Source organism: Paracoccidioides lutzii (assembly GCF_000150705.2).
Source record: "Paracoccidioides lutzii Pb01 unplaced genomic scaffold supercont2.1, whole genome shotgun sequence".
Taxonomy (NCBI): Eukaryota; Fungi; Ascomycota; class Eurotiomycetes; order Onygenales; family Ajellomycetaceae; genus Paracoccidioides; species Paracoccidioides lutzii.
In genome coordinates, this window is record NW_015440947.1 from 697,244 (window position 1) to 719,313 (window position 22,070).

The window sequence follows — 22,070 nt, forward strand, 5'->3', positions numbered from 1 at the left end:
CTGCTACTACTACTGCTGCTCCTCCTCCTCCTGCTCCTACTCCTACACTACTCCTCTGCTACGCGTTTCCTCCCCCATACATACTGAGCCACTCTAACAAACCAAAACACAACAGGGATGACTCCGACTCCAGTCCCAGCGCTTCCAAATCATCTCCAGCACCCGTAGCACACACCCCCGCGCGTTCCGCAATGCCCTTCTCCTCGCTGCCCCCCTCCCCAGCCATAATCACAGATGCCATCGACCGCCAGACAACCAAAGCCCGCCAATCCATGTCGGACCTCTGGGACGCGTCCGGGCTCACGGAACGCTCCCACGCCGTGCGCGCCGCCCTCAGCAATGTCCGCGCCATCGAAACCATCACCATCCTCATCGAGCTGTACGGCCTGCTGGCCGACATCGTGCCCATGCGCTATCTCACCACCGTCCCCGCGGTGGGCGCCGTGGGCTCCAAGGACTATATCCTCAAGATCCCCGATGTCTTCGTCCTGCTCAACGCGTCGTTTTGGGGCCCCTTGTCCCTCTGGGTGACGACGAGTCTGTTCCTGCCGTCGCTGTTTGCGTATTTTTTTAATCTGAGCTTGAAGGTTTCGCAGCAGGGTGCTGCTGCTGGCAGTAGCAGTGTTAGCCATGGGTATGGCACGCGACGCACGACGACGACGACGACGACGACGACCGCTGCTGCTGCCAAGGCTGCTTCCGGGAGGAGCTGCGGCGATCCATTGGTGTATAACGTCTCCAAGGCGCTGGTGGCGTATTTGGTCTATGCGAATAACTTCACGTTTTGGAACATGTTTAATCGGTTGACTGTGTTGACGGTTTCGCGGTCTGTGCCTGGGGGACTGTGGGGACTGTTGACGGGTTCGGCTATCGGGGTGGTGGGGAGTCTGTATGAGGCGATTCTGAGGAAGTGAGAAGTGAGGAGGATGAAGTGGTAGCACTGGCGGAAGAGTTGGGAGGAGTGCGAGGTTTGTTGGGTATGATGAAGAGGAAATGCGAATATGTGAAGGCGAGGATGAAAAATGGATATTGAGAGGATGCTACTCTCTCTCGACTGTCGTCTTGTTATTTTGGCTTTTTTTTTTTTTTTTTTTTTTTTTTTTTTTGATATTTCCCTCCCCCCTGGTCTCTCCCTTTCACGGACACTACATCCTGTTGCTTGTACTTGAATCGTCCCTTTTTCTCTATCTCCTTTTCATTTCCTTTATCCGATCGACTGATCGCGCTGGAGTTTCTCTACTTGTGCAGCTTCTGCTGTCATTATCGTTGGCTTTTTGTCTCGCTACTTTCTCTCCCCCCACTTTTTTTATGGCAACGGGAATGCTGGTATTTTTGTTTGGTTTTTGCTCCCTTTTAATGTTTCATTTTATCCCTTTGTCTTTCACATATATCCGCTGTTCATGTTTCTCTTTCCCTTACTTTCTTTTTTTTTGTTATTTTTTCTTCTCTTGCGGGGAGTGGGTTGGTCTTGTCTGGTATGTTATGAGTAGTTATGGATGATGGATGGTCTGGATTCAATTACCTATTGGTTTTTCCTCCTTTTTTCCAATCCCCCACCTTTTCTTTTCTTTTCTTTTTCTTTTTCTTTTTCTTTTCTTTTCTTCTTTTCTTTTCTATTTTGAATTACGACAAGGGGTGTTTATGGATTTTATTTTAACCACCATTTTTTATTAGTTTTTACTTCAGTATTCTTTTGAATTTTTTTTTTTTTTATTTTTATTTTTATTTTTTGCTTCTGGACATTCTTGATTAGGTTGGTAGGGTTTCATTCGGGATTTCCTTTTTTTTTTTTTTTTTTAATTTTTTTTAATTTTTTATTTTATTTTTTGGATATGTGAATACTGAGATGAGAGGTGTGTACCTAGGTAAGATACGCAATGGGAATGGTAAATCTGTGATTTGATGATATTGAAGGTGAATGAGATGAATGGGCAGAGACAGTATGTCAGCAATGATAATCTCTGGCCATCCGTGTAAGTATTACATGCAAGCAAGATTAGACTAATATATTAATGTTTTTTATGTCCGCGCGCACTCTTGAGCCAGCCAACCAGCAACAATATGAAACCACATTTGCAAAATTCCTACATGTAAAAATTTGGCTCAGTTTACTCTTGAATATATAACACGCATGCCTGAAGAGGAGATGAAAGGAGAAAGTAAAATGCTCTATATCTTTTTCTTCTTTCTTTCCCTTTATATCTTTCCTTCTATCGGTGTTGATGACAGGTAGATAGGCCCTGTACAGAGGAGCTGGGGCACATAATACAGGTACAGGCACAGGTACAGGTACACACATATAATACATGTAAGGGAAGAAGCTTTTTAGACACGTTGGTGCACAGAGTTGCTTTGATGTTTATGTTGCAGTCTTCCAAAAGCATCAGAGAATGGAAATTGAAAACGGAGGAGGGCGGCGGAGGAAAAGGGGGGGGGAGGAAAAAAAGACATCTAGCAGAATGAAGAATCAAGTATCAAGAAAAGAAAGAAACAACAACAACAACAAAAAAAAAAAAAAAAAAAAAAAAAAAAGGTTACACCAAGTAGATATCGTTCTGAAACTAGCTCGCCTGTGAAACTGCATTAAGTACTTTTGGACAAGCGGTAGCAAGGAAAAAGAGGTTGGGGCTTGCATGTAAGTCTCTTGCTTGCTCTCCTTCCTTTTTCTCCCCTTCAGCCAACATCCATCCCATCTCTTCACCATGGCCCTTTCAGCATTCCCTTCCCTTCCCTTCCCTTCCCCCCCAAATGAAAAACTTTATGATGAGGTTGGGGTTGTCGGCTTTTTAGCTACTTTGGCCTTTTCTCCTGAGGGTGCGGAAGGGGTGGTGGTGGTAGTCGTGGTAGTCGTGGCGGCGGGCTTTGCTTCCTCTTTTGCTGCTGGCGGTGGTGGCGTGGATTTTGATGCTTCCCTTGACGGCTCCGAGCCAGAAGGAGCTGATTCCTCTGCTAGCTGGGCGTCGACCTCTTCCTCGTCTGTTTCGGTGGGGTAGAGCTCTGGATGCTGGCGGAAACAGTTTTGCATGCCCCTGTAACAGCAAAGGGAAGAACTGGTTAGATATCAAAGTTTTGGGAGGATGGGAGAGTCGAGTCTTTGGGCCAACCCGCCAAAAAAATAAAAAATTAAAATTAAAATTAAAAAGTAAAATGAAAAAATAAAAATGAAAATGAAAATGAAAATGAAAAACTTACTCGAATTTCTCAATACAATCCATCCCCTTCGGTTCCTCCGTCGAGTACACGAAGCAGCTGAACGCGGCTCTAAACTCTTCTCCGCACGGCCCATGCGCCATGCCGCCTAGACATGGGCAGTCCCAATTGATCTCTCCCGTCTCGGGATTGAAGGCGCCTTCGCTGCTGGCTTCCTCCTCCAGTTCCCCGGGCGTTAAAAGCGTGGGCGTAGATTGTGAGGGCGAGGCTTCTATATCTGCAGCGGCGGAGAGATCGGAATATTCTGCTGGGGAGGAAGAACTGGAGGAGGAAGAGAAAGGGGAAGAAGGGGTAGCAGTGCTTCGGTCTGCGGGCGGTGCGGTGGATTTTTTCGATCTGGCTTTGGCCTTCTTCGCGGCGGTTATGGACTCGAGGGTTGGGAGGGAGGAGTCATCTTCATTCTCCTTTGGTGCGGAGGAGGTGTGTCGCAAGGAGACTGGGGCATGATTCATGTATATAATTAGATACTGAGATAGGAATTCAGGCGCTGATGGGTATATTATATGGATAGATAGTATTTATATAACAGCAGAGGGGTGACTTGGTCTTACAGCTGGGTTCCTCCGCGAACACAGAGCTTGTGTTATAATAATATACCGCGCCTGCAGCAAGAGCCCATCTCAACACTGTGCCTTTCCAGCTCCTGGGCTTGCGCGACGGGGCCGGAGAGTCACTGCTTATATATCGTCTTGCTTGGGCAAGGCGAATGTGTCGGGGAGTGGGAGCTGAGGAGGAAGCTCGAAGTACAGATCGCGAGGCCGATCTAAACATTGTGAGAACAAGAAACATACAAAGACAAAAGGAAAACAGATCTAAAGGGCTATTCAATGCAGAGAGAGATGCATTGAGTGGCTTCTGTCCTTCATAAGAGAATGACTTGGGCTGGCGGGGAGAATTGAACAATTTCTCTTGACTTTTTGCAACGTCGAAAATGTCGGAAGTCGGAGATTTTAGCGCGGGAAGAGGGTGGCTTATATAAGCAGGCTATTCGGATCTCCTGGAGAGCAGTTATAACTAACTAGTTATCATCAATTTTGTTCGCATTCACATTCTCATTCTTTCGGCCGGGTCGGACGGTCCAAAATGATGGTTGGTTTAGCATGCTACAAGTGACTCCTTAATTGGTGTCCGTTTGATTGAAATGCTGACATAGCTGGTAGAGCAGACAGATTCCGAGATCCACACAAACATCATCCGGGGAATATTTACATTTCCTATCTTTTACTTCTCGATTAGAGTAGTAAAAGCAAATTGAATATACCGTTTTTATTTTGATTAATTATGCTGATCTTGTCGTCAATAGAAGGGAAAGAAAGTGACTCCGAGATAGATGCTTGACTCACTGTAGCTTTGGAATATCTGACCCGGGGATGCCCAACTCAACGATGTATGGGCCGTTGTTCTCTTTCTGTGTCTCTCTTCATACGGATTTAGTCCTAAGTGGATTGCGTGACTGGGTTGCTTCTGTCCAACGGGCCCTCACGTCTTCTGGCCGACACCAAAACCTGGGATGAAGAGGTGCTATACTTTCAAGCATTGATATTGACATTCCAAAGAAGTCTTGCATGCGTGTCCTTCAAGTAAGGGATCTGGGGCAAATTCTTTTTACTCACGGGTGTTGGTGGCATTGCTTCTTTGCTGAAATCCGGATTTCACGGACCACAATCCATACCGAAGAGCGCAATGGAGAAGGCGTAGAGATTCTTTGCAACATTCCAACGCCACTATCTTTCCCCACGCTCGGTTTCTTTCATAGGATTAATACTCCTATGGCGTTTAATTTGGGGATTGATGATGACACCAGGCAAGTCGGAGTATGCAGCTATGCTCAATCCCACAATAATCTTGACGTATGCATAGCAGCTCTTTATAGAGCCATGATTTACCACCGAAGGGTAATAATGCCTAGCTATATGGCAGCAGCAGTGGACTTCCCAATTGTAAGGATATAGTTAAAATAACATTGGAATGAGCCTCTGGACAGTACTATAATCATGATTGAAGTATGTGCAGAAGAGTAGACTTGCTGCTATTCATTCAAATATAGCGTGAGAAGTTAAATCTGCGTAGGTTTTCGTTTTCGCAATGCAGACTCCCCTGAGTACACCATGTCTGATGCAAAGAGGCCATTTTCAGCCAGGCGTCATTTCTAACCCCACAAGGCGCAGGTTTCGAACACTTTGTTTTGGTTGATATGCGAAAGGGATTGAATAGTTGAAGCACGATGCGGCGTCAACTTAGTTTCAGCCTCAATCATGTCCACCTCAACCCGAGAAACTTGTTTCATATAATTACTTGTGCGCATTATCCCAAGAGAAATTGATATGGGTGGCATCGATTTGTGCAGACGATGGATGAACCGCGGCAATATAAATACACCAGACAGATATGGGATCGTACATGGAAGTAAACACCCCCATTCTCTCTCACCCTTATCCTTCCTTCATGCGCCTCGTGGTTTGCGTCTCGGATGCGGTGGTGGGAAACCGCTCAGCCACAGTTTTCTCGGCGGAAACAGGCCAACTCGAGCAGTGCGAACACAGCAAGTTCTCGGCATACGACCGGTCGGTCATATGGTAAGTTGGGATTGACCCGAATCTAAAATTATCAACCGAACCAGAAGTTCAGGGTCGATAAAGTTGAACCAACTCAGGCACCGGCATTGGCTTCCAGACACGAACAATGTAAAAAGAACAGGCTCCGATTGGCCAAGACAAAAGGGTGTTCAGGGTGGATGTGATTAATGTGCGAAGCACCTTTGGACGGTTTGATTACTGGACTCTTACACCTTTAAAAACCCCCCTCCTCGGGGGCGGGGGGCCTTGTGGGGCGGCCGAAAGGAGCCCTGGGGAAATGAAGAAAAAGTGGTAAACGAAAAAACAAGGCCCTAAAATTGGGAACTCCCAGAGAGAGGTGCATGGAGATCGTAAGTGGTTGATTTTGTTGCTGATCTGGACAGGTTCTTCTCCATTTCCTTTTTCCTTTTCCTTTTTCCTCTTTTTCTTTTTCTTAACAATTATCTAGAATAGAACCGTCCATTGCTCACTCTGCATTTCAGGACGGTCTAGCGGGGCCCCCATAATGGATTTTCATTCCTTGAGCCCATTTACTCCAATCTTGCCGAATCCTATTGTCTCTTTTTCTCTGCTTTTGTCTTGCATATATTCTTATTGATCATTCCGTATCCATCTCTTCGTTTTGCGGCCCTGGGCGTCTCGTTTCTTTCTATTGCTATTTATCCGCACAACGGACGATGGGGCAGTCGGAGGGTAGCTCCAGGACCACGGTCGCCATTGTCGGCTCCGGAATGGCGGGTCTTGTATCAGCATATCTGCTGAAGCAAGATCAGAGTCAGAATTTTGATGTCCAAGTTTTTGAGATGGTACGTTTAATGGGTTTTATTTCGAATTCGGACCGTGTCTGGAAAAATATTTGATTTTATATCGTGTCTTCCCCGATATCTTAGCTGGTTATAATCTTGTGTTTATTACGTATAGTTATTGGGGCATTTTCTTATTCTACGGCTTTGTTTCGTGCCATTGCAAAAATACCCCTTTCAAGAAAAATCTCCATCTCTTTTGATGTTGAGTCTTGGAAGATTGCTGTCTTCTTCTTTTTTTTTTTTTTTTTTTTTTTTTTTTTTTTTTTTGGCTGCATCGGAAAATGCGGAGACACCACAGCTATGTGTGTACCTTGCTTATTGGATACTTTAGTGACATTTTTATGTGGCTGGCAAACTCTTGAAATTTGGATCCCAACTTTTAAGGAAAACATCTTATTAACAGCTACATCAGCAAAATGAACTGTCCCTCGATTCTGCGTCGGTTACAGTCCCTTCGGCAAATGGTAGAGAAATACGAATTGATCTCCCAATGCGTGCTTTTGCGGGTGGATACTACAGCAATCTCACGAGAATGTACAACTACCTAGGCGTGAAATATACTCCCATGCAGTTTCTATTCCCTTTATCGAGAGCTCCTATAGTCAGGGACAAGAGCAATCTGCTTTCACCTCCCAATCAAGGAGATGCAGATGATCATGTCCACAACGACGAAAGAGACGGAAATTTTCTCAGCTCGAAACCGTATTTCATTCATTCATCCAACAATCATCGCATTCCACCCATCCGACCCGAGCACCTGGGATTATGGCATTGGGTGGCAGAGTCTATATATCTCGTTTTTTGCTTTGCATGGTATACGATATGCAGCTTTTTTATACCTCCGTACTCATCAAGAACCGAATACCACTCTGCAACTTGCGCTGGAATAAAGCAGGATATCTTATCCGTCTCCGAATCGCTAGGTGAATACCTCCAGAGAATCCGGCTACCAACCTACTTCACGCAAAACTACATACTACCCCAGTTCTCAGCTGTGACAACCTGCTCTCATGAAGCGCTGCTGAAATTCCCCGCCAAAGACCTTACAGACTATGCGACGCAGACATACAATGTCCCGTACTACGTCGTGAAGGGGGGCGTGAATGTCGTGCAAAAGAAACTGGCTGAGGGGGTTGAACATCCAGCTAAATTCACGGGTAGTTTCAGTGGAATTGCTGTCTGGCTCTTCCAAAGTACGTGTTTCTTATATGTCCAACACGGACGGGACTATCCATCAACGGGATTTTAACCATGTTATCATGGCGGTCACTCCGGACGTTGTGGGTGCTATATTTCAACCTCTCAGGTCAGCTGTGGCACAGGTGCCTACCATCAAGGTCGAGAGTGTTGTGCACAATGACACTTCTTCTCTCCGTATTTTATCACAGACTTCCGTTGGGAGCGAGGGGTATTTTCACCCGTCGTCAGCCGAGACACAAGTCATTCATGTCCGCTCCTCGCTGGCTGGGTTCACAGAGGCAATCCACGAATGCACTGCGTCCCTTCTCGTAACCACTGGACCTATAACTCCTATCGATACGTCGAAGGTTATCCATCGCACGAGCTTCACGCGGGTGCTAAGGACGCCACAGAGCAGAGAGGTTGTAAATCGCATCTTTGGATACAACCCCGTTACTTGCAGGGCATCAGAGAAATGTACTACCCAGTGGCGGAATGGATATGGGAATGTTTGGCTCGTAGGCGGTTGGTGTTGGGATGGGATGGTTTTGCTTGAAGGGTGTGTGGTGTCTGCGATGCGGGTTGCTGATGCTTTGGGTGTTCATGTTCCGTGGAGAGATATGGTATAAGATGGATTGGCTAGGGTATTGTGTTTCTTACTGTCGTCAGCGTTGATGTATGTATTGATTCCTGTAACTATGTTACGAAGTCCTGTGCATGAGATCCCCTTGTGATTACGATTGGATTATTAGCCTGGTCCCATTCTACCAATTCTATCCATTGTCGTGTTCTAACTGCAGAAATGTTTTTGTGAGAAAGAACAAAGTTGACTGAAGAGTCATATGATGAAAATTTGTTATAACATATCGAACGTTAAGCTGGGCTCTAGGACGTTCTAACACCCTGCGGAAGTCGACTCCCCAAATGCCGGTCCGAACCTCTGCAATTCTACCAAGGAATCGACAATGCCTCAACATAAGTGACTTTTCACATTAGCTAGAAGCATGTGTTGCCTTCGTCCACAACGGGGAACTTAAAGAATCTTGCAAGGCAAGAGAAGAAGTAATGTCTGCTTCGATTTAATTCCAGAGATGCATTTTCTTTGAGTTACGGATCAATGTAGTCTGAAAACAATTGGTCTTTCACATCAGTTCGATGCCTTTGTTTCCTACTGTCAATGTCCAGGGCAAGGTTCTCTGGCAACTATTTGAATCATCTGCCTGAGATATAAGTGGGCTCCCTTTTTCCCTCTAAAATACTTCCCATCTTATCGTCGCAATTTCCAATATTTAGCGCTAAAACACCATTTTGTTAAGAGGTATATTCACAGTTTGTTCCCTGCAACTTGTTCCGTACTGGACTAAATAGATCAAACTAGGCCATTTACCACAGACCAAATAAGCAAAGCATTCTTCGAATATCTCTCGATTTCAGATCAGCTGCCATACTCCACTTTTCCCTCTGTAAATATCAGTCTCGGTTTTATAAGCTTGCCCTTGACAGAACTTCCTATATCCGCAACTTAACAACGTTGCCAATATCTCCTGCGAAGGGACTCAGTTCAACATGGATATCTCTGACAAGCAAGCCAAAGTTTGGAAGGAGCCAGGCATAAAAGGCTCAACGGGATCGCGGATTGCAAAATTGTATTGCTGTAAAGCCGTGGGGACAAGGTCAGATCCGGTTTCCAGGTCCCGAGGAGGAGGAGGAGGAGCTTATGGATAGTGCTGGTCAGGTTTCGCAGCGTAAGAAGGAAGAGAGCAGAGAGGTTGCGGCGGCGAAGAACATTGGGGGTAAATAAGCATAAAGTGAAACTCTTTGGAGAATTACTTACTTTTGCTTTCCATCTTTTGCAGTTTTACTTGTGTGGGGTTAGGTAGTCTGGCCTCTATTATTGCTGTTTGTTGACATGTGAGGAATAAATATAATGCAATATGATTCGAACTCATGATTTTCTGAAATAAATGATTATAGGGAGGGACAGCGTGACAACCAATAAATAAATTCAACGAGGAGATATATGCCGTATGAACAAAGGATATCCCAGACCTTACACACATCTCATCCAAAACCCAAAGATAATCGTAGCCAATAAATTATGCCATTCCTTTGGGCTTGCGACTTTTTCGTGCCCCTTTCTTTGGCTTGACGTCCTCATCGCTATCTTCCTCGGCATCATCGTCAACGACAACCTTCTTCTTGGGCTTTTTCGCATTTGGCTTCGTCGTAACAATTTTGCTCTTTCTTGCCCCAGTTTTCTTCGGCATTTTCACATATTTATCCTTTTTAAGGTCGAGATCACTCCCATCGTCTTTAGTTTCCTCTTCACCCAAGATCTCCTCGCCTTCATCCGACTCATCAATCGCATCCTCAAGGTCAGGTTTCTCCTTGGCGACATGCTTCGGTGCAACGACACTGGTGCCCTTAATGAACGACAGGGGATGAGATTGCTGATTATATAGGCGTGTGAAAGTGGCTTTTGTTTGAGAGTCGATGCTTAGGTTCTTCTGATCCATCGTGCCGAGGCCAAGTTCGACAATGGAATCCCAGTCTTCGCGCGTGAGGAAGTAACTGTCCATCAAATCTATGACTTCCTCAACCGAATCTTTCCCCTCAATTTGTAACGGTCGCACCAGTTTGTTCCACAGGGCTGGCATGTATTGTTGTCGGATCTCGTGTCGGTCCCCAGAAGCTCGTAGTCGCATGTGACCTTGTATTTCTTTTATCTGTCGTGCCATTTTACCTAGAATACAGTTCAGCAGTTGAAAAGAAGTATGAGGAGGTTGGCTGATCAAGCATACCTTGTTTGCTATTATTTCCAAGCCAACTTGTAAATCCTGGGCGGTCTGTCATGTTCCCAGCCATGAAACTGGCAGGCCTAACGAAACTGAATACTGCATGAGTTGGCATCAAGCTCCACTGCTGCTGAGTTCCATGTATCAGTCGATCCACCAGATCACCATCGCTGATACTCTGAGCTGCATTGTCGGTTAGCTCCAACAACTTGAACCTTTGTTCTCTGCCCTGGTACGCGTTCGCAATTGATGGTCTCGTGTTGAGGTAGTTCTCCTGCACCATTAAGTAGCTGAACTCGTGATCATTAAAGTAGAGTTCGATCTTCTCGTTCAGTGACGTCTGAGAGCTTTGGGCGAACATTTGGGCGCTCAGAATTTTGCCAACAATGTCCCAGGGTTTTAGAATAACATGCTTTTCCCAAGCCTTGGACATCTGCTTTCCTTGGTCGTAGTCAAGGGTTCCTTGGTCAAGTTTAGCAGTAGACAACATATTAATTACTTGTCTGATATCGGCATGCGTGCCTTGGATTAGACTATCGAGAACTTGTGGTGGGATCCTTAGTCCTTCACGATAACAGATCGTAGAAAGCCGTGCACGAATCTGGTCTACAGTCGGCCGTCTGAATGGTAGGTCGAATGTGACGGAATCAAACGGCCTCATTTTAGGAAGCCTTCGTTCGTTGCAGATTAAAATCATCGGGATTCGCGTCTTCTTAGCCACGGATGCAAGCGCTCCAACACCGCCGCGATCTCCGGCCGACATCCCATCGACTTCATCCATAATAAGAACCAAGTTCTTTTTGCCACTATCAACTTTCTTTCCTTCACCAGAGAAGTATCCCTGAAGAGAAGTTGTATCTAGCACCCCCCGGAGGCCTGTTTCTAGAAGGCCTTTGCTTCTGGTATCACTTGCGTTGGTTTCGACAACATCATAATTCTCAAGTTTGGCAACAAGATGTGCAGCTGTAGTTTTCCCAATACCGGGAGGGCCATGTATCATAACTGCGCGATAAATACCAGTGCCATCTTTCCCTCCCTTTTTGAAATCTGCCTTGGCACTGTTCCTCCAATTTCGAAGCCAAGATTGAAGCTTCTCCACAGCAGTTTTATTTCCGCAGATCATGTTAAGGGACGTTGGCGCGTACTTTGATGTCCAAAGACGATCATCAATTGCGGCAGGCTCTGGCTTATTTCCGCCGCTCACTGTCATTTTCTTTGGCGTCATAGAAGCTGCAGAGTGTTTCTTTTCTTCTCGGTCTATTTCTGCTGCCAGTTCCTTGATTCTTTGCTCTTCCTGCTTTTGCCTCGCGGCATACTGTTCGGCAGCCTTTCCATCTCCTCCATTCGCGGGAAGTCTCCTGATCAATTCGAATAAGCCTTCCTCGTTTATGGTTTTCAGTCCAAACTTTTTAATGGTTTCTAGTTTTTTGGGCCCTGCATCATCACCCAAGACGACATAACTAGTTTTGGAGCTGGGTCCTGTAGTAACCTTCCCACCATACCGTTTCACTAGTGATTGGCCTTCTTCTCGTCCTAATGAACTAAGAACACCGGTGAAGACAAATGACAGGCCAACGAGGCAATTTTCAGCACCCACGGGCAGTTCCGTTGTGCCAGAGTCCGCGGGATCTCTAGAACGCTTGGCGAAATTGAATTTCGTAGTACCAGATTTCGCAGGCGGAGATGGAGGGCGGACTGTCGGAATACTATCAAAAATATCTTGGACTCCTTTGCCTTCTACGCGGTCCATTTTTGCTGCCTTTGGTTTCTTTGCGGCAGGTTTGGAAGGGCTTTTCTGGGGTTGGACACGAGAGGTCCTCTTTTTAGAATCAACATAGTCATCACTTTCATCCTCTCCGCCTAATAATGCCTCTGACTTCCGTTTTCGTCCATCTGAACGGGCTTTCGTGTCCTTGGTATCTGTATTCTTCAATCTATTATCAGGTTTACTTTTCAGGTTGGTTTTTGTTGCCTTCGGTTGGGGAATTGCAGCCTTTGGAGGTTCCACTTCCATGTCATCGAAATCGTCACTGTCATCCTCCTCCAGGTAGTCGTCATCTCCACCCCTTCCCGTCTTTCGATAACCAGTCGCAAAAATATCATCACCCAAAAGATCCTCTTCGACTTTGACGACGCGAGTAGTTTTAATGGACTCTCGTTTTGGTTGCGTCTTACCAGGTGAGGGTTGACTGCAAACCGGAATATCTGCTTGCTCATCCCGTGTCGCTTTTGGTTTAGAATTTGGTTTCTCCTTCAGAGTCACACCTGCCTTGGAGTCTTGAGTTTCACCAACTTTATTCTTCTTGGAGGACGCAAAATAAGCGGAACTTGTTGTAGGTTCGCCTTTCGGTTCTTCAAGTTTCCTAATTACGATTTCAGAATGTACATAGCATTATCTAGGGTTCCCGGAACGTACTGTGGTTTTCTTGGTTGAGCTTTTGTTGAGGGAGGCTTTTGCTCAAAATCATCATCTTCATCACTATCTTCTACTACTTTTCTGCTTCCTATAGATCGCCAAATGGGTCAAAGGTATGTCGATATTTCCGATTCAATTATCCGAAAGGGATTCTTACTTCGTTTCCGCGAGGACGATGCATCCTAAATAGAGTGGGTTCTGGTTAACAATCACGTAAAACTATTTCGTTCATCGGAAATAATTTGCCTCACAAACGTAGCACAGCAGTCATCATAAAAAACATACCTCAGGTTTTTTGGCCGGTGGTTTTGGTTTATTGGAACTCGTCGGCTGGCTTCCGCCAAAAAAGTTTCGAATGTCGACAGGCATTGCGTATCTAGCTCCTTTGACCGTATAACTGTAAAATGAAAACCAAACAATTGTCTCCGGCAGACGAAAAGTACCACAGAAGGGCTTATACCAAACTACGGCCCTCCAAGAAGCAAAGATGTTGAAAAGACGTTGAGAGAGGCTTCGGTTCGACCTCAAGACACGCCTTGCGGGCAAGTCACGCGCAAAAACATGTGAACCGCAAATGGGAAAGTGCGGTTTATGTAATCCCAGTTGCAGAAACGATGAAACTTCAAGACAATTTCCAAACCTTTAAATGACAATGAATGACGGTTTTACCTTCTAGAGGGACAACAGCTGATTTGCACGGCGACATGGGTCCCCGATTAAACATCTTTCAAGGACTTCAATTGGCGCTTTTGCGCCCCTCCTGTATGTATAATTACCCGATAGACCTCTGTTCCGAAGAGAATTCCTTGCGCAAAAAACTCACGCTTCTCCTGTATAACAGGCTCCACATTACCCGTTTCCACACGATGTTTCTCTACGACCTCCCCATCCTTCGACTGGCTAGTGCCAAAATACGGAGAGAAGAGAAAATCGCAAAAAGGCCGACCCCGAATGCCAACAGGGGGTTCCTCCCGAGGAACAACAGTCATCTGGGGCGATTATGGCTTGCGGATGAAAGACCATGATCGACGAGTATCAGCGGATCAATTGAAGACAGGCTTCGAAACGATTCAGAAACGGCTCAGAGGCATGAGGTACAAATTTTATCCGAGGGTGGCCGCCGACATCGGTGTTTATACGAGTGGTAACGAGCAGCGTATGGGGAAGGGAAAGGGTAAATTTGATTATTGGGCTGCGAGAATTGCAGTTAATCGGATTATTTTCGAATTGAAGGGGGATTTCCATGAGGAGGTTGCGCGAGAAGCGTTGAGGTTGGCGGCGGCCAAGATGCCAGGTACGTCTTGAGCTAAAATATTTTTCCAGGGAGTAACAGCCTGGGGAGCCACATGGCAGTGTAGCTGACCAAATATTCGTACAGGACAATATGAATTCGTCAAGAAGGGTGACCCTCCTATGGTGGGCCTGGTAAAACTAAAAAATGGTGTCACGCTGGAATCTTTGAAAAGGGCGCGAAGAGAGGTTCCGCTGAATTCAGGGAATAATATCCCCCCGCCTCTATCTGCAGCAGAGGGTTCCACTCCTGCGCAATGATTCATATATATATATATATTCTCATTAAAGTGCACATGTACATTATGGCGTTCAATATCATTACATCTCGCACCTTCCCCCGAATAGAGTTGTTCATACCCTGCTGTGCTGCCTGGTCAAGATATTGTGCAAGAAAGAATCGCGGTATTTGGCAGACGCGTATAGGAGACGGATCTCAAGATTCAATAGACCGGGGACATATCGATTGATTTTCCGCAACTGGTTTCCAGAATTGACATGGTATATTTACTGTCATTTTAATGCGAGAAAGATTTGAACTCCGACTCAGTTATTTACCCCAAAGCGGGTACCGACTCCCAATTTGCTAATCAACTCCCATTAGACACAGCGCCGGACAAGCCATACACGAACGCAGTACCAAACATGTGCAAAGCCTTAAAACTCAAGTCCCATCAAATAACTGTCATGTTGTCAGTTAGAAATATATATCTAGAAAGTTTGCGCTCCAGTTAACTAACCTCTCGAGTACTCGCATAAATTTGGCAACAAACGCCTCAAGATGAAATATAACTTTCTGTAGCACATTATCAGCACATATCCGACTGAATTTCATTTCCCTTATACATACACTTCCCAGCTTTATCCTATGCTCGTAGAAAGCTGCCCATTTAATAACATCGGGTTTCAATGCGTCATCGATTTTAGGTATTAGTTTGAAGGTCAATGTCTGTGACTCATTAGAACATGATACGATAGGATAAAGGAATGATCAGCTGTACCTTAAGGATAGTTGTTGGAGGTATGCAGTGCGTTAAGAGGTCATATAATTTAGCTCGAACCTGAAGAATCCTGGCGGGCGATCGTTCGGCCATGATTTCATCTGCAATCACAGAGATCAATGCCTCCCAGTCAGGAGGTGGAATTGGCGTATCATCCGTCACTTTCTCGCTATTTTGGAAAGGAAACTTGTTAGTTGAAATTGCGTATTTGCAGCTGTGGGAGTCCCGACTCAACGTACTTCTGGGCATATATAGCTTCGAACATGAGAAGAGCACGTCTCAGATTTCGTCCACTCTCTTTGGCTATCCTTTTATTAAGTCCTGGTGCCTCTGCCCAATTTTCCTTCTTTCCTGCAAGCTTTAGTACCTGACATATTTCAGCTTCAGTGGGTGCAGCGACCCTGACAAGGAGTGTTCTGGATCTAATGGGAGAGATGATATTTGCAGTGCTGTTTGCAAGTAAGATAACTCTCAGATTAGGACTGTATTTTTCCATAGTCCTTCGTAATGCTGCCTGCGCATCTCTCGTAAGATGATCCGCCTCATTGATGACAACGACCTTAAATCGCTGCTTCGCAGACAGATCGACCTGTTGCGTCTGGGCAACCTCCTTCAGAAGCTCCTGTATCACAACCCGATCGTAATTGCCCACGTCAGATGGTGTGATTTCAAGGTGGTAGACTGAGGAGACAATGTTGAATTCCAACTTGCGATTGGTGCTCGTTTGAAAGACTCGAGCGTCGATTTTGATCTTTTCGACACCCGCTCCAAAAAGTTCCTTCAGCGTGGCAATTATTCTTGTCTTCTTCCCTGCTCCTGAGGGCCCATAAACGAGAAGGTGCGGAAAATCACCGCTTTGCGCCTGTGAATTCGCTCCATAGTCAGCTGGCAATGAATATCATAATAGGATGTAGAGCCAAGTTATAATGCTCACAAGTGATTTCAGTCGAGCGGAAAGTCCACGGTGGTAGGTAAGAGCGTCAAGGTTCCTAGGCCGGAGCCTATCAACTAAAAGTGCCATTGTTATTAGTAGAAGTGTTTGATATTAAAATACATATGAATTGTTTAGGTGGGTTTGATATCAAAGTCTCCTGAGAAGAAAGCGCGTGCCCCACGCGACTTTAAGTGGTGGTCTGTGCTCCTCCTGCTGACTACTTTTGGAGGCGGAGAACTGCAGCAAGAACCATTATCAAATTTGAGATACCAAAAAATTCAGACTTGATTCTATTTCTGAGGATAGTTTGAGATGAGTGATGCTATAAATGATTCTAGAAATAAATAATTTCCCAAGAACGCCACATACCATGCCCAAGGTTGAACCTGCTTGATCAAAACCACGCCTAGATATAGTGCAATATATATAAGACACAGAAATTCATTCCCGCTCCATTCCAAAATGAGTTTCTCTATATAGCTCTCGAACCTGCCCAGAAACAAGTCGATGGTTCTGAAGTGTTTGAGTGAAGATTGAACGAAACGGGCTCAATTGCCATTTAGGATGGAGCGTGCAGAGAGATCAAATGTGTCTGGAATGGGTCACTTATCCCCCATGTATAACTAGCGACGTTTTACTGCTCATCCCCGAATGACGGAAATAGAGATATTACCCCCAAAAGCCAAAGTTTCGTGGAATCACTACGCAAGTTGGACGCTGTCCCTCGCGCAAATAATTAAGGGCATGCTAGGGAGTCGCCATCCCTGGTTCTGGCTTCAGTACCCCATTTGAATCATATCGAGCCTCTGTAGCAGCATCCATTAGCGTCCGAATCATAAACAGAACGTCGGCAAAATTTCTCCAGACTCCAACTTACTAAAGAAGGTGTACGAGAGGGTAATGGTGTCAATTGACCTCATGGCAGGGTCATTGACAAAATCAGGGTCGATGAAAAAGAATACAGGCATATCAACCGATTCTCCCGCACTAAGCCGTTGCTCCTCGAAGCAAAAGCATTGGATCTTGCTGAAGTACGGCGAAACCTGTGCGGGAGTCACGCTGTACGTGGCAACCCCGATGATATCATTTGGTCCCTTATTCGTTGCCGTGTAGAATGCCAACGCGGTTTCACCTGGTAGAACTCTCACCTCCCGCTGTTGGGGTGTGAACTTCCAAGGCAAGACATCGGATACGGATCCGTTGAAGGTAATTCGTAGTCGGCGGGAAGAGGTTACTGGTTTGAGGCGGGAGGCAGGGTCTTTTTCTGTGCGGAGGGTTTGAATGGGCTGACCATTCCAGCCGGTTTGCTGGCATATCTACAGCGCTCTATTAGGATGATGAGCAGTGGTATAAGATTGAAAAGTTCAAGTACCATTTTGTACATGGGAACCGACCCATAGGCGAGAGCAATTGTTCCGATAATTACGCTCATAGCATAGTACCTAAAGATGTATTGGTATAAACCAACCATAAGAAAGAAGCAGAAAAACACTCACAAGGCAGATTGATTTCTTTCGTGTGACATCTTGCTCTGCATTGCCGGTGATGGCGTTTCTGGCTGCCGCACTGCTGGCGCGGAGAAGGCTCGTTGAGGAGCATAGCGCTGCTGCTTACAGACAAATGAAGCAGTCGAAAATGGGAGCAGGCCTATAAGCCTTCGACTCCAGAATGGTGCTATCCGTGGCAACATAGTAACTCGATATGTGCGGAAGGTGTGAAATTAGATTGAACAAAGCTCATTTGAAGTTTTCGATACAATCAATCCGGATCGGATGAGATTTCACGTGACTTGGCTCGTTGGAGAACGCAGAAACAATCTGGCTGACGATCAGCAAATTGAATACGATAGAAAATCTTTCAAGTGGCTGAATGGTGAATATTATCAAGAGAAAATAATATAAACTATCTAGAGCTCATCTTTGAGCAAAAAGTTTTACTTCCCTGATCATGAATTTCAATTGCTCATGAAACAAATCCCCAACATGTTACTCGAGAGAGAGAACTAATTTTTGACGGAGTTCCGTATCCTTTTCTCTAACTATTTCAAATCGAATCCAAATAACGTTAAGGACCAAAGTCCGGGAAGCAATTTCCTTCAAAAATTTAGCTTCTGAAACACCTTCTTACCACCCTAATCATTGAAAACATGTCCCAAGACCCTTCCCAAGACGCCTCTAATCATTTCCGGCCGTTCCTGGACGCAAGCTAGCACTACTGCCGTGCTGAGCGAGAATACGACTTGTTCTCTCCATTGATACTGTTGATGGGGAGGAAAATATAGTTAGCAAAACAAAATCGGCCCTTCTTTTGCCTAAATCAGGTAAAGAATCCCCATCCAAGGACTTAACGAAAATAATTAAAATTCGCATACCTTCTCAGCATATTTTCTTGGCAGCAAGGTTGCCGCAGCCTTCGGAGCCACAAAAAGCGCAACCTCCAACCTCTTCTTCGCATTCTCAACCAGAATACTCCATCCACACATCACACATCCGGCAGCAACACAAAGCCCGGAATCCCACATCATTGGCGTGATTCGTTTACGGCTGAATAATCTCGGTCCTAATCTCGTTCGCGCCAGGCAAACGGAATAGTAGAAAATGCTGATAAAGAAGCTAAGGAAAGCAGAGGAGCGGACGGCGTTTTTCACCGCGTTTAAGAGTACTGCTATCGACCGTGATTTCCACCGCAACGCCAGATGTAGCGGAAGGTACGTGGCACAGGCAAATTTGAATGCCTTGACGAACCTCCAGATGGCATGTCTCTCACAGCTAGGGCCGCAACCCATGTGGACAAGCTCGCACGGAAACGGGATTGTTTTCTCCGGATTCCCCCATTCAGTAGGTAAGCCATAGTCTTCGCACATGGACTGTAATGGCGGCTTGTTCTCTGATGGTTTTCCATACTCCCACTCGCCTCTTCTGGCGGATCGGAGCACGTCGATAAGCCGGCTATCAACCTGAGCTGCCTCCTCAATCCACTTGCAGTACGATTCGGGTAATCTTTCTGGTAGATAGAACCAGGCCCACATGACGATTGCGGAACTTGTGGCAAAGAGACAAGCATCTGTCAGTTGAGGGGCTATGGACTCCGCGTGCGTCCATTTACTTTGGGACACTCGATGTTTCTGCCAACGAACCCATGCCATGCATACAAGGGCGTCAATTGCTCGAATAAGGGCAAAAAGACTTAGGTCAAGAGTCCTTCCAGCCAGACCAGGAGGGCCTGGGAGCTTTTGCCGGCTGCCTTTTGCTTTCGGAGTTACATCATCGATTGCGGCCTCTCCCTCTTTCTCCTCCGAAACGGAAAGAGGTTGTGCTACCCCTTTTTTAGAGTTGAGGATCGGGAAGCACAGCCACGCTGATAAAAAGGCTGCAAAAAACCGAATAGGGCGCAGTGAGCTCTGCGCCACAACTGGTCGAGCTTTGAATCGTCGATTATTCACAGCTTTGGTGAATAGAGGCTCAACAATGGCTGGTAATAAAGTTGACCCTCCAACGAGCAGCGCGCAAAATGCAGGGAATCTATTCCAGTGCAAGGCATCGCTTAAAACTTTTAAGAGCTATTCAAGGGAAGTAGCCAAACGTCAGCATTTCTCGGTTTGTACTCTGCATTTGTATACAGCTTGGTTGGATGGAATCTAGAAAACAGAATAGATCACAGAACGCGGGATGATGGAATGAAAGAAATCCTGACGCACACGGTTAAGTTTATCTTCGTTGGTCAAATCTTTTCTGCGAAAAACTTTTAGAAAAGTTATAAGTTTAGGTCCAGTTACAGTAAGATATCCCAGAGCGTGGGCGCGAAATATTCTGCAGTTCGAATCAAGCCATCAGCTTCAAATCCATGGGAGGAAACGCATAACTGACGTGAAAGTAAACGCACACCACTGACGCAAATCATTGATCGCAGCAGCTGGCAAGAGTCTCTACATACGGCTTGAGTATTTTTGCATTAAGTTTTCGGTGTTGAATACCGAGAAACTGCGCCTCCATGTTTTCCACTCATGGAGGGCTCCCCCCTTATTATAACTGCGGGATATTGACACTTAAAACCCCCAAAAATGCCCAGCTAAGATAAATTCCCAATTAACACCCACCACCTTTTAGGTTTTTTTTTTTTTTTTTTTTTTTTTTTTTTTTTTTATGTATATATTTGTAGCTCCAGAGGGGTGGGAAGATCTCGAGAAAGGGTGAGTGATGGTGATCCGATGATGTCAATGGGCGTCCCTGGTCCCCGAAGTGAAGGGAATAAAATGCGTACGAATTTTGTGTTATCCGTCCATGAGCTGGTGGTGACCAATTGTAACAGGTAAAAGGGAATAATAATGCAATGCAGAAGCGTCATCCGCAGACTCTCTTAGAAATCAAACGTGCGCTATGTTTTGATGGTGATGGTCTTTTGCAGAACATTATTCCTCAGTTTCTCCCCTGGGAAAAAAAAAAAAAAGAGTCCTGAATATTCGTCCTGCGTCTGTGTGACGACTCTCTTTGGCCTCGGTCCCTGCACAGAGATCTTAGCTCTGTTATTAAACTGATCCCATGTAACTCCTCCGTAAAGTGGTGGACCGCACTGCAGAACACCAAAACTGGAAGACTTAACAAAAAGTGGGTAGTTAGTTATTTGATCAGTACTAAATTGAGAGCACGGAATCCGTAGGAGGGCCCCAGTGTGGTTCTGGTGCTCAAATTTTGGGGTAAAACGACGAGCGAAGTTGGGATCTTGGAGAAAAGCTGCAGGCATCCGTGTTGGGGTTAGACACCGTAGCTACCTATCGACCACGCTTATCCAAAAATAGAGGTTTCTTCCAAGTTTTTCTTCCCTGTGGATTTCATGAAGTCTGACTCGTTTGTCGAGGTGGACATCTCCAATTTTGATTCTGAGGAAACTTTCCCCAAATAAGGTTGAATTGAAAATATTTCAAATGCCTTGTAACCTACACTCAACTCCGGGAGTAGTTACCACTTATTAATTAGTTAAATTAAATAAATGACACTAGGTTCAGGGCATAATTAACCTTATGTGCCCCCAACTCTGCTGCAACGGCTGTATCTTTTGTGTAAAATGACAAGCTGCTCAATGAGCTGAGCAGGTTCAGTAGCTTCTTCTCTGATTAGGCCTTCCCTTATATTGAATTCAACTGTTTAAATTATGTACACTTTTGCCCTTTTTTTTTTTTTTTTAATTTTGTTTTTAGTAACTTAACAAACCATGCTTCGCTCACTTCACTTACTTTTTATACTTGGAGCGCGCTTGCTACGCTTACTACGGTTCAATATATCATTGATCATGTGCCCACTAAATATTAGCCGGGTATCAAACAGCTGCTGGAGATTAATATGTACTCGCACTAAGGCCACCAGGAACTCCAAACCCTCGTAGCTTGGGGATTGCTATATCCGGACAGTTCTTATTGATTCAGATGTATGTTGCAGCCTCAGACGGTACCTTATCCTCCGCATTGCCAGGGAATTCTTCCTCACCAATCTTATACGGCAAAGGCACCCTGAATGACATCTTTTCAGGTTGTGATTGTCCGGAGTTGTTGATATGTATAGGGATACACAAGTTCAAGCTTCCATGGAGCCACACAAGCTTGTTGCTGTCTTGTTCGACCATTTTTGGAACTTGTACCAGGTCGGGGCATGGCAACCCACCATGAGAAGCCACAAACCTTTGGATTTCCTGCTCTTGACTTTCTAACTCCGTATACAAGATTCCCCTTTTTTTGGGCATATTGCAATTCTGCCCTCATATCCTCCTCGTCACTTCTGCATTCGAGAGGGTGATGAAACCGTTTAGGAAAGCTTTGCATGGTTTGACAGTGCTAGCATTGCTAGGTGTTATCAGCTCGTCAAATTCAACA

The 22,070-nt window shown here is 45.4% G+C and overlaps 10 protein-coding genes across 10 annotated transcripts in view; 4 read left to right on the forward strand and 6 right to left on the reverse strand.

Moving 5' to 3' along the window:
• The window catches only part of PAAG_11066 (hypothetical protein), a gene marked incomplete at both ends in the record, with an annotated part of 1,650 nt that extends 736 nt beyond the window's left edge, over positions 1 to 914 (forward strand). Inside the window, one exon of the mRNA XM_015846774.1 lies at positions 116 to 914. Coding sequence (XP_015703578.1) covers positions 116 to 914 — 799 coding nt within the window. The remainder of the gene's footprint in view (positions 1 to 115) is intronic.
• Positions 915 to 2,758: 1,844 nt separating this feature from the next.
• Positions 2,759 to 3,981, reverse strand: PAAG_00188 (hypothetical protein; the record flags this gene model as incomplete). Its single annotated transcript, XM_002797603.2, has 3 exons — positions 2,759 to 3,029; positions 3,193 to 3,646; positions 3,762 to 3,981. The coding sequence occupies 3 exons, from the start codon at positions 3,979 to 3,981 to the stop codon at positions 2,759 to 2,761; spliced, it is 945 nt and encodes a 314-aa protein (XP_002797649.2).
• A 2,482-nt stretch (positions 3,982 to 6,463) lies between these two features.
• On the forward strand, positions 6,464 to 8,400 carry PAAG_00189 (hypothetical protein; the record flags this gene model as incomplete). The annotated part of the gene is made up of 3 exons (XM_015843932.1): positions 6,464 to 6,592; positions 6,996 to 7,749; positions 7,787 to 8,400. 3 exons carry the CDS (start codon positions 6,464 to 6,466, stop codon positions 8,398 to 8,400), a joined length of 1,497 nt encoding a protein of 498 aa, XP_015700267.1.
• A 937-nt stretch (positions 8,401 to 9,337) lies between these two features.
• PAAG_00190 (hypothetical protein) lies at positions 9,338 to 9,572 on the forward strand (the record flags this gene model as incomplete). The annotated part of the gene is made up of 2 exons (XM_015843933.1): positions 9,338 to 9,425; positions 9,463 to 9,572. 2 exons carry the CDS (start codon positions 9,338 to 9,340, stop codon positions 9,570 to 9,572), a joined length of 198 nt encoding a protein of 65 aa, XP_015700268.1.
• Positions 9,573 to 9,867: 295 nt separating this feature from the next.
• On the reverse strand, positions 9,868 to 13,351 carry PAAG_00191 (replication factor C subunit 1; the record flags this gene model as incomplete). Its single annotated transcript, XM_002797606.1, has 5 exons — positions 9,868 to 10,514; positions 10,573 to 12,929; positions 12,983 to 13,070; positions 13,140 to 13,164; positions 13,268 to 13,351. The coding sequence occupies 5 exons, from the start codon at positions 13,349 to 13,351 to the stop codon at positions 9,868 to 9,870; spliced, it is 3,201 nt and encodes a 1,066-aa protein (XP_002797652.1).
• Positions 13,352 to 13,686: 335 nt separating this feature from the next.
• PAAG_00192 (mitochondrial 54S ribosomal protein YmL47) lies at positions 13,687 to 14,533 on the forward strand (the record flags this gene model as incomplete). Its single annotated transcript, XM_002797607.2, has 3 exons — positions 13,687 to 13,744; positions 13,824 to 14,276; positions 14,361 to 14,533. 3 exons carry the CDS (start codon positions 13,687 to 13,689, stop codon positions 14,531 to 14,533), a joined length of 684 nt encoding a protein of 227 aa, XP_002797653.1.
• Positions 14,534 to 14,929: 396 nt separating this feature from the next.
• Positions 14,930 to 16,294, reverse strand: PAAG_00193 (replication factor C subunit 3; the record flags this gene model as incomplete). The annotated part of the gene is made up of 6 exons (XM_015843934.1): positions 14,930 to 14,954; positions 15,013 to 15,068; positions 15,123 to 15,221; positions 15,274 to 15,442; positions 15,513 to 16,135; positions 16,208 to 16,294. 6 exons carry the CDS (start codon positions 16,292 to 16,294, stop codon positions 14,930 to 14,932), a joined length of 1,059 nt encoding a protein of 352 aa, XP_015700269.1.
• A 660-nt stretch (positions 16,295 to 16,954) lies between these two features.
• PAAG_00194 (cytochrome c oxidase assembly protein ctaG) lies at positions 16,955 to 17,897 on the reverse strand (the record flags this gene model as incomplete). Its single annotated transcript, XM_002797609.2, has 4 exons — positions 16,955 to 17,013; positions 17,085 to 17,523; positions 17,580 to 17,649; positions 17,704 to 17,897. 4 exons carry the CDS (start codon positions 17,895 to 17,897, stop codon positions 16,955 to 16,957), a joined length of 762 nt encoding a protein of 253 aa, XP_002797655.1.
• Positions 17,898 to 18,338: 441 nt separating this feature from the next.
• PAAG_00195 (integral membrane protein) lies at positions 18,339 to 20,199 on the reverse strand (the record flags this gene model as incomplete). The annotated part of the gene is made up of 4 exons (XM_002797610.1): positions 18,339 to 18,464; positions 18,579 to 19,766; positions 19,905 to 20,016; positions 20,141 to 20,199. The coding sequence occupies 4 exons, from the start codon at positions 20,197 to 20,199 to the stop codon at positions 18,339 to 18,341; spliced, it is 1,485 nt and encodes a 494-aa protein (XP_002797656.1).
• Positions 20,200 to 21,622: 1,423 nt separating this feature from the next.
• Positions 21,623 to 21,940, reverse strand: PAAG_00196 (hypothetical protein; the record flags this gene model as incomplete). The annotated part of the gene is made up of 1 exon (XM_015843935.1): positions 21,623 to 21,940. The coding sequence occupies one exon, from the start codon at positions 21,938 to 21,940 to the stop codon at positions 21,623 to 21,625; it is 318 nt and encodes a 105-aa protein (XP_015700270.1).
• Between the last annotated feature and the right edge of the window lie 130 nt (positions 21,941 to 22,070).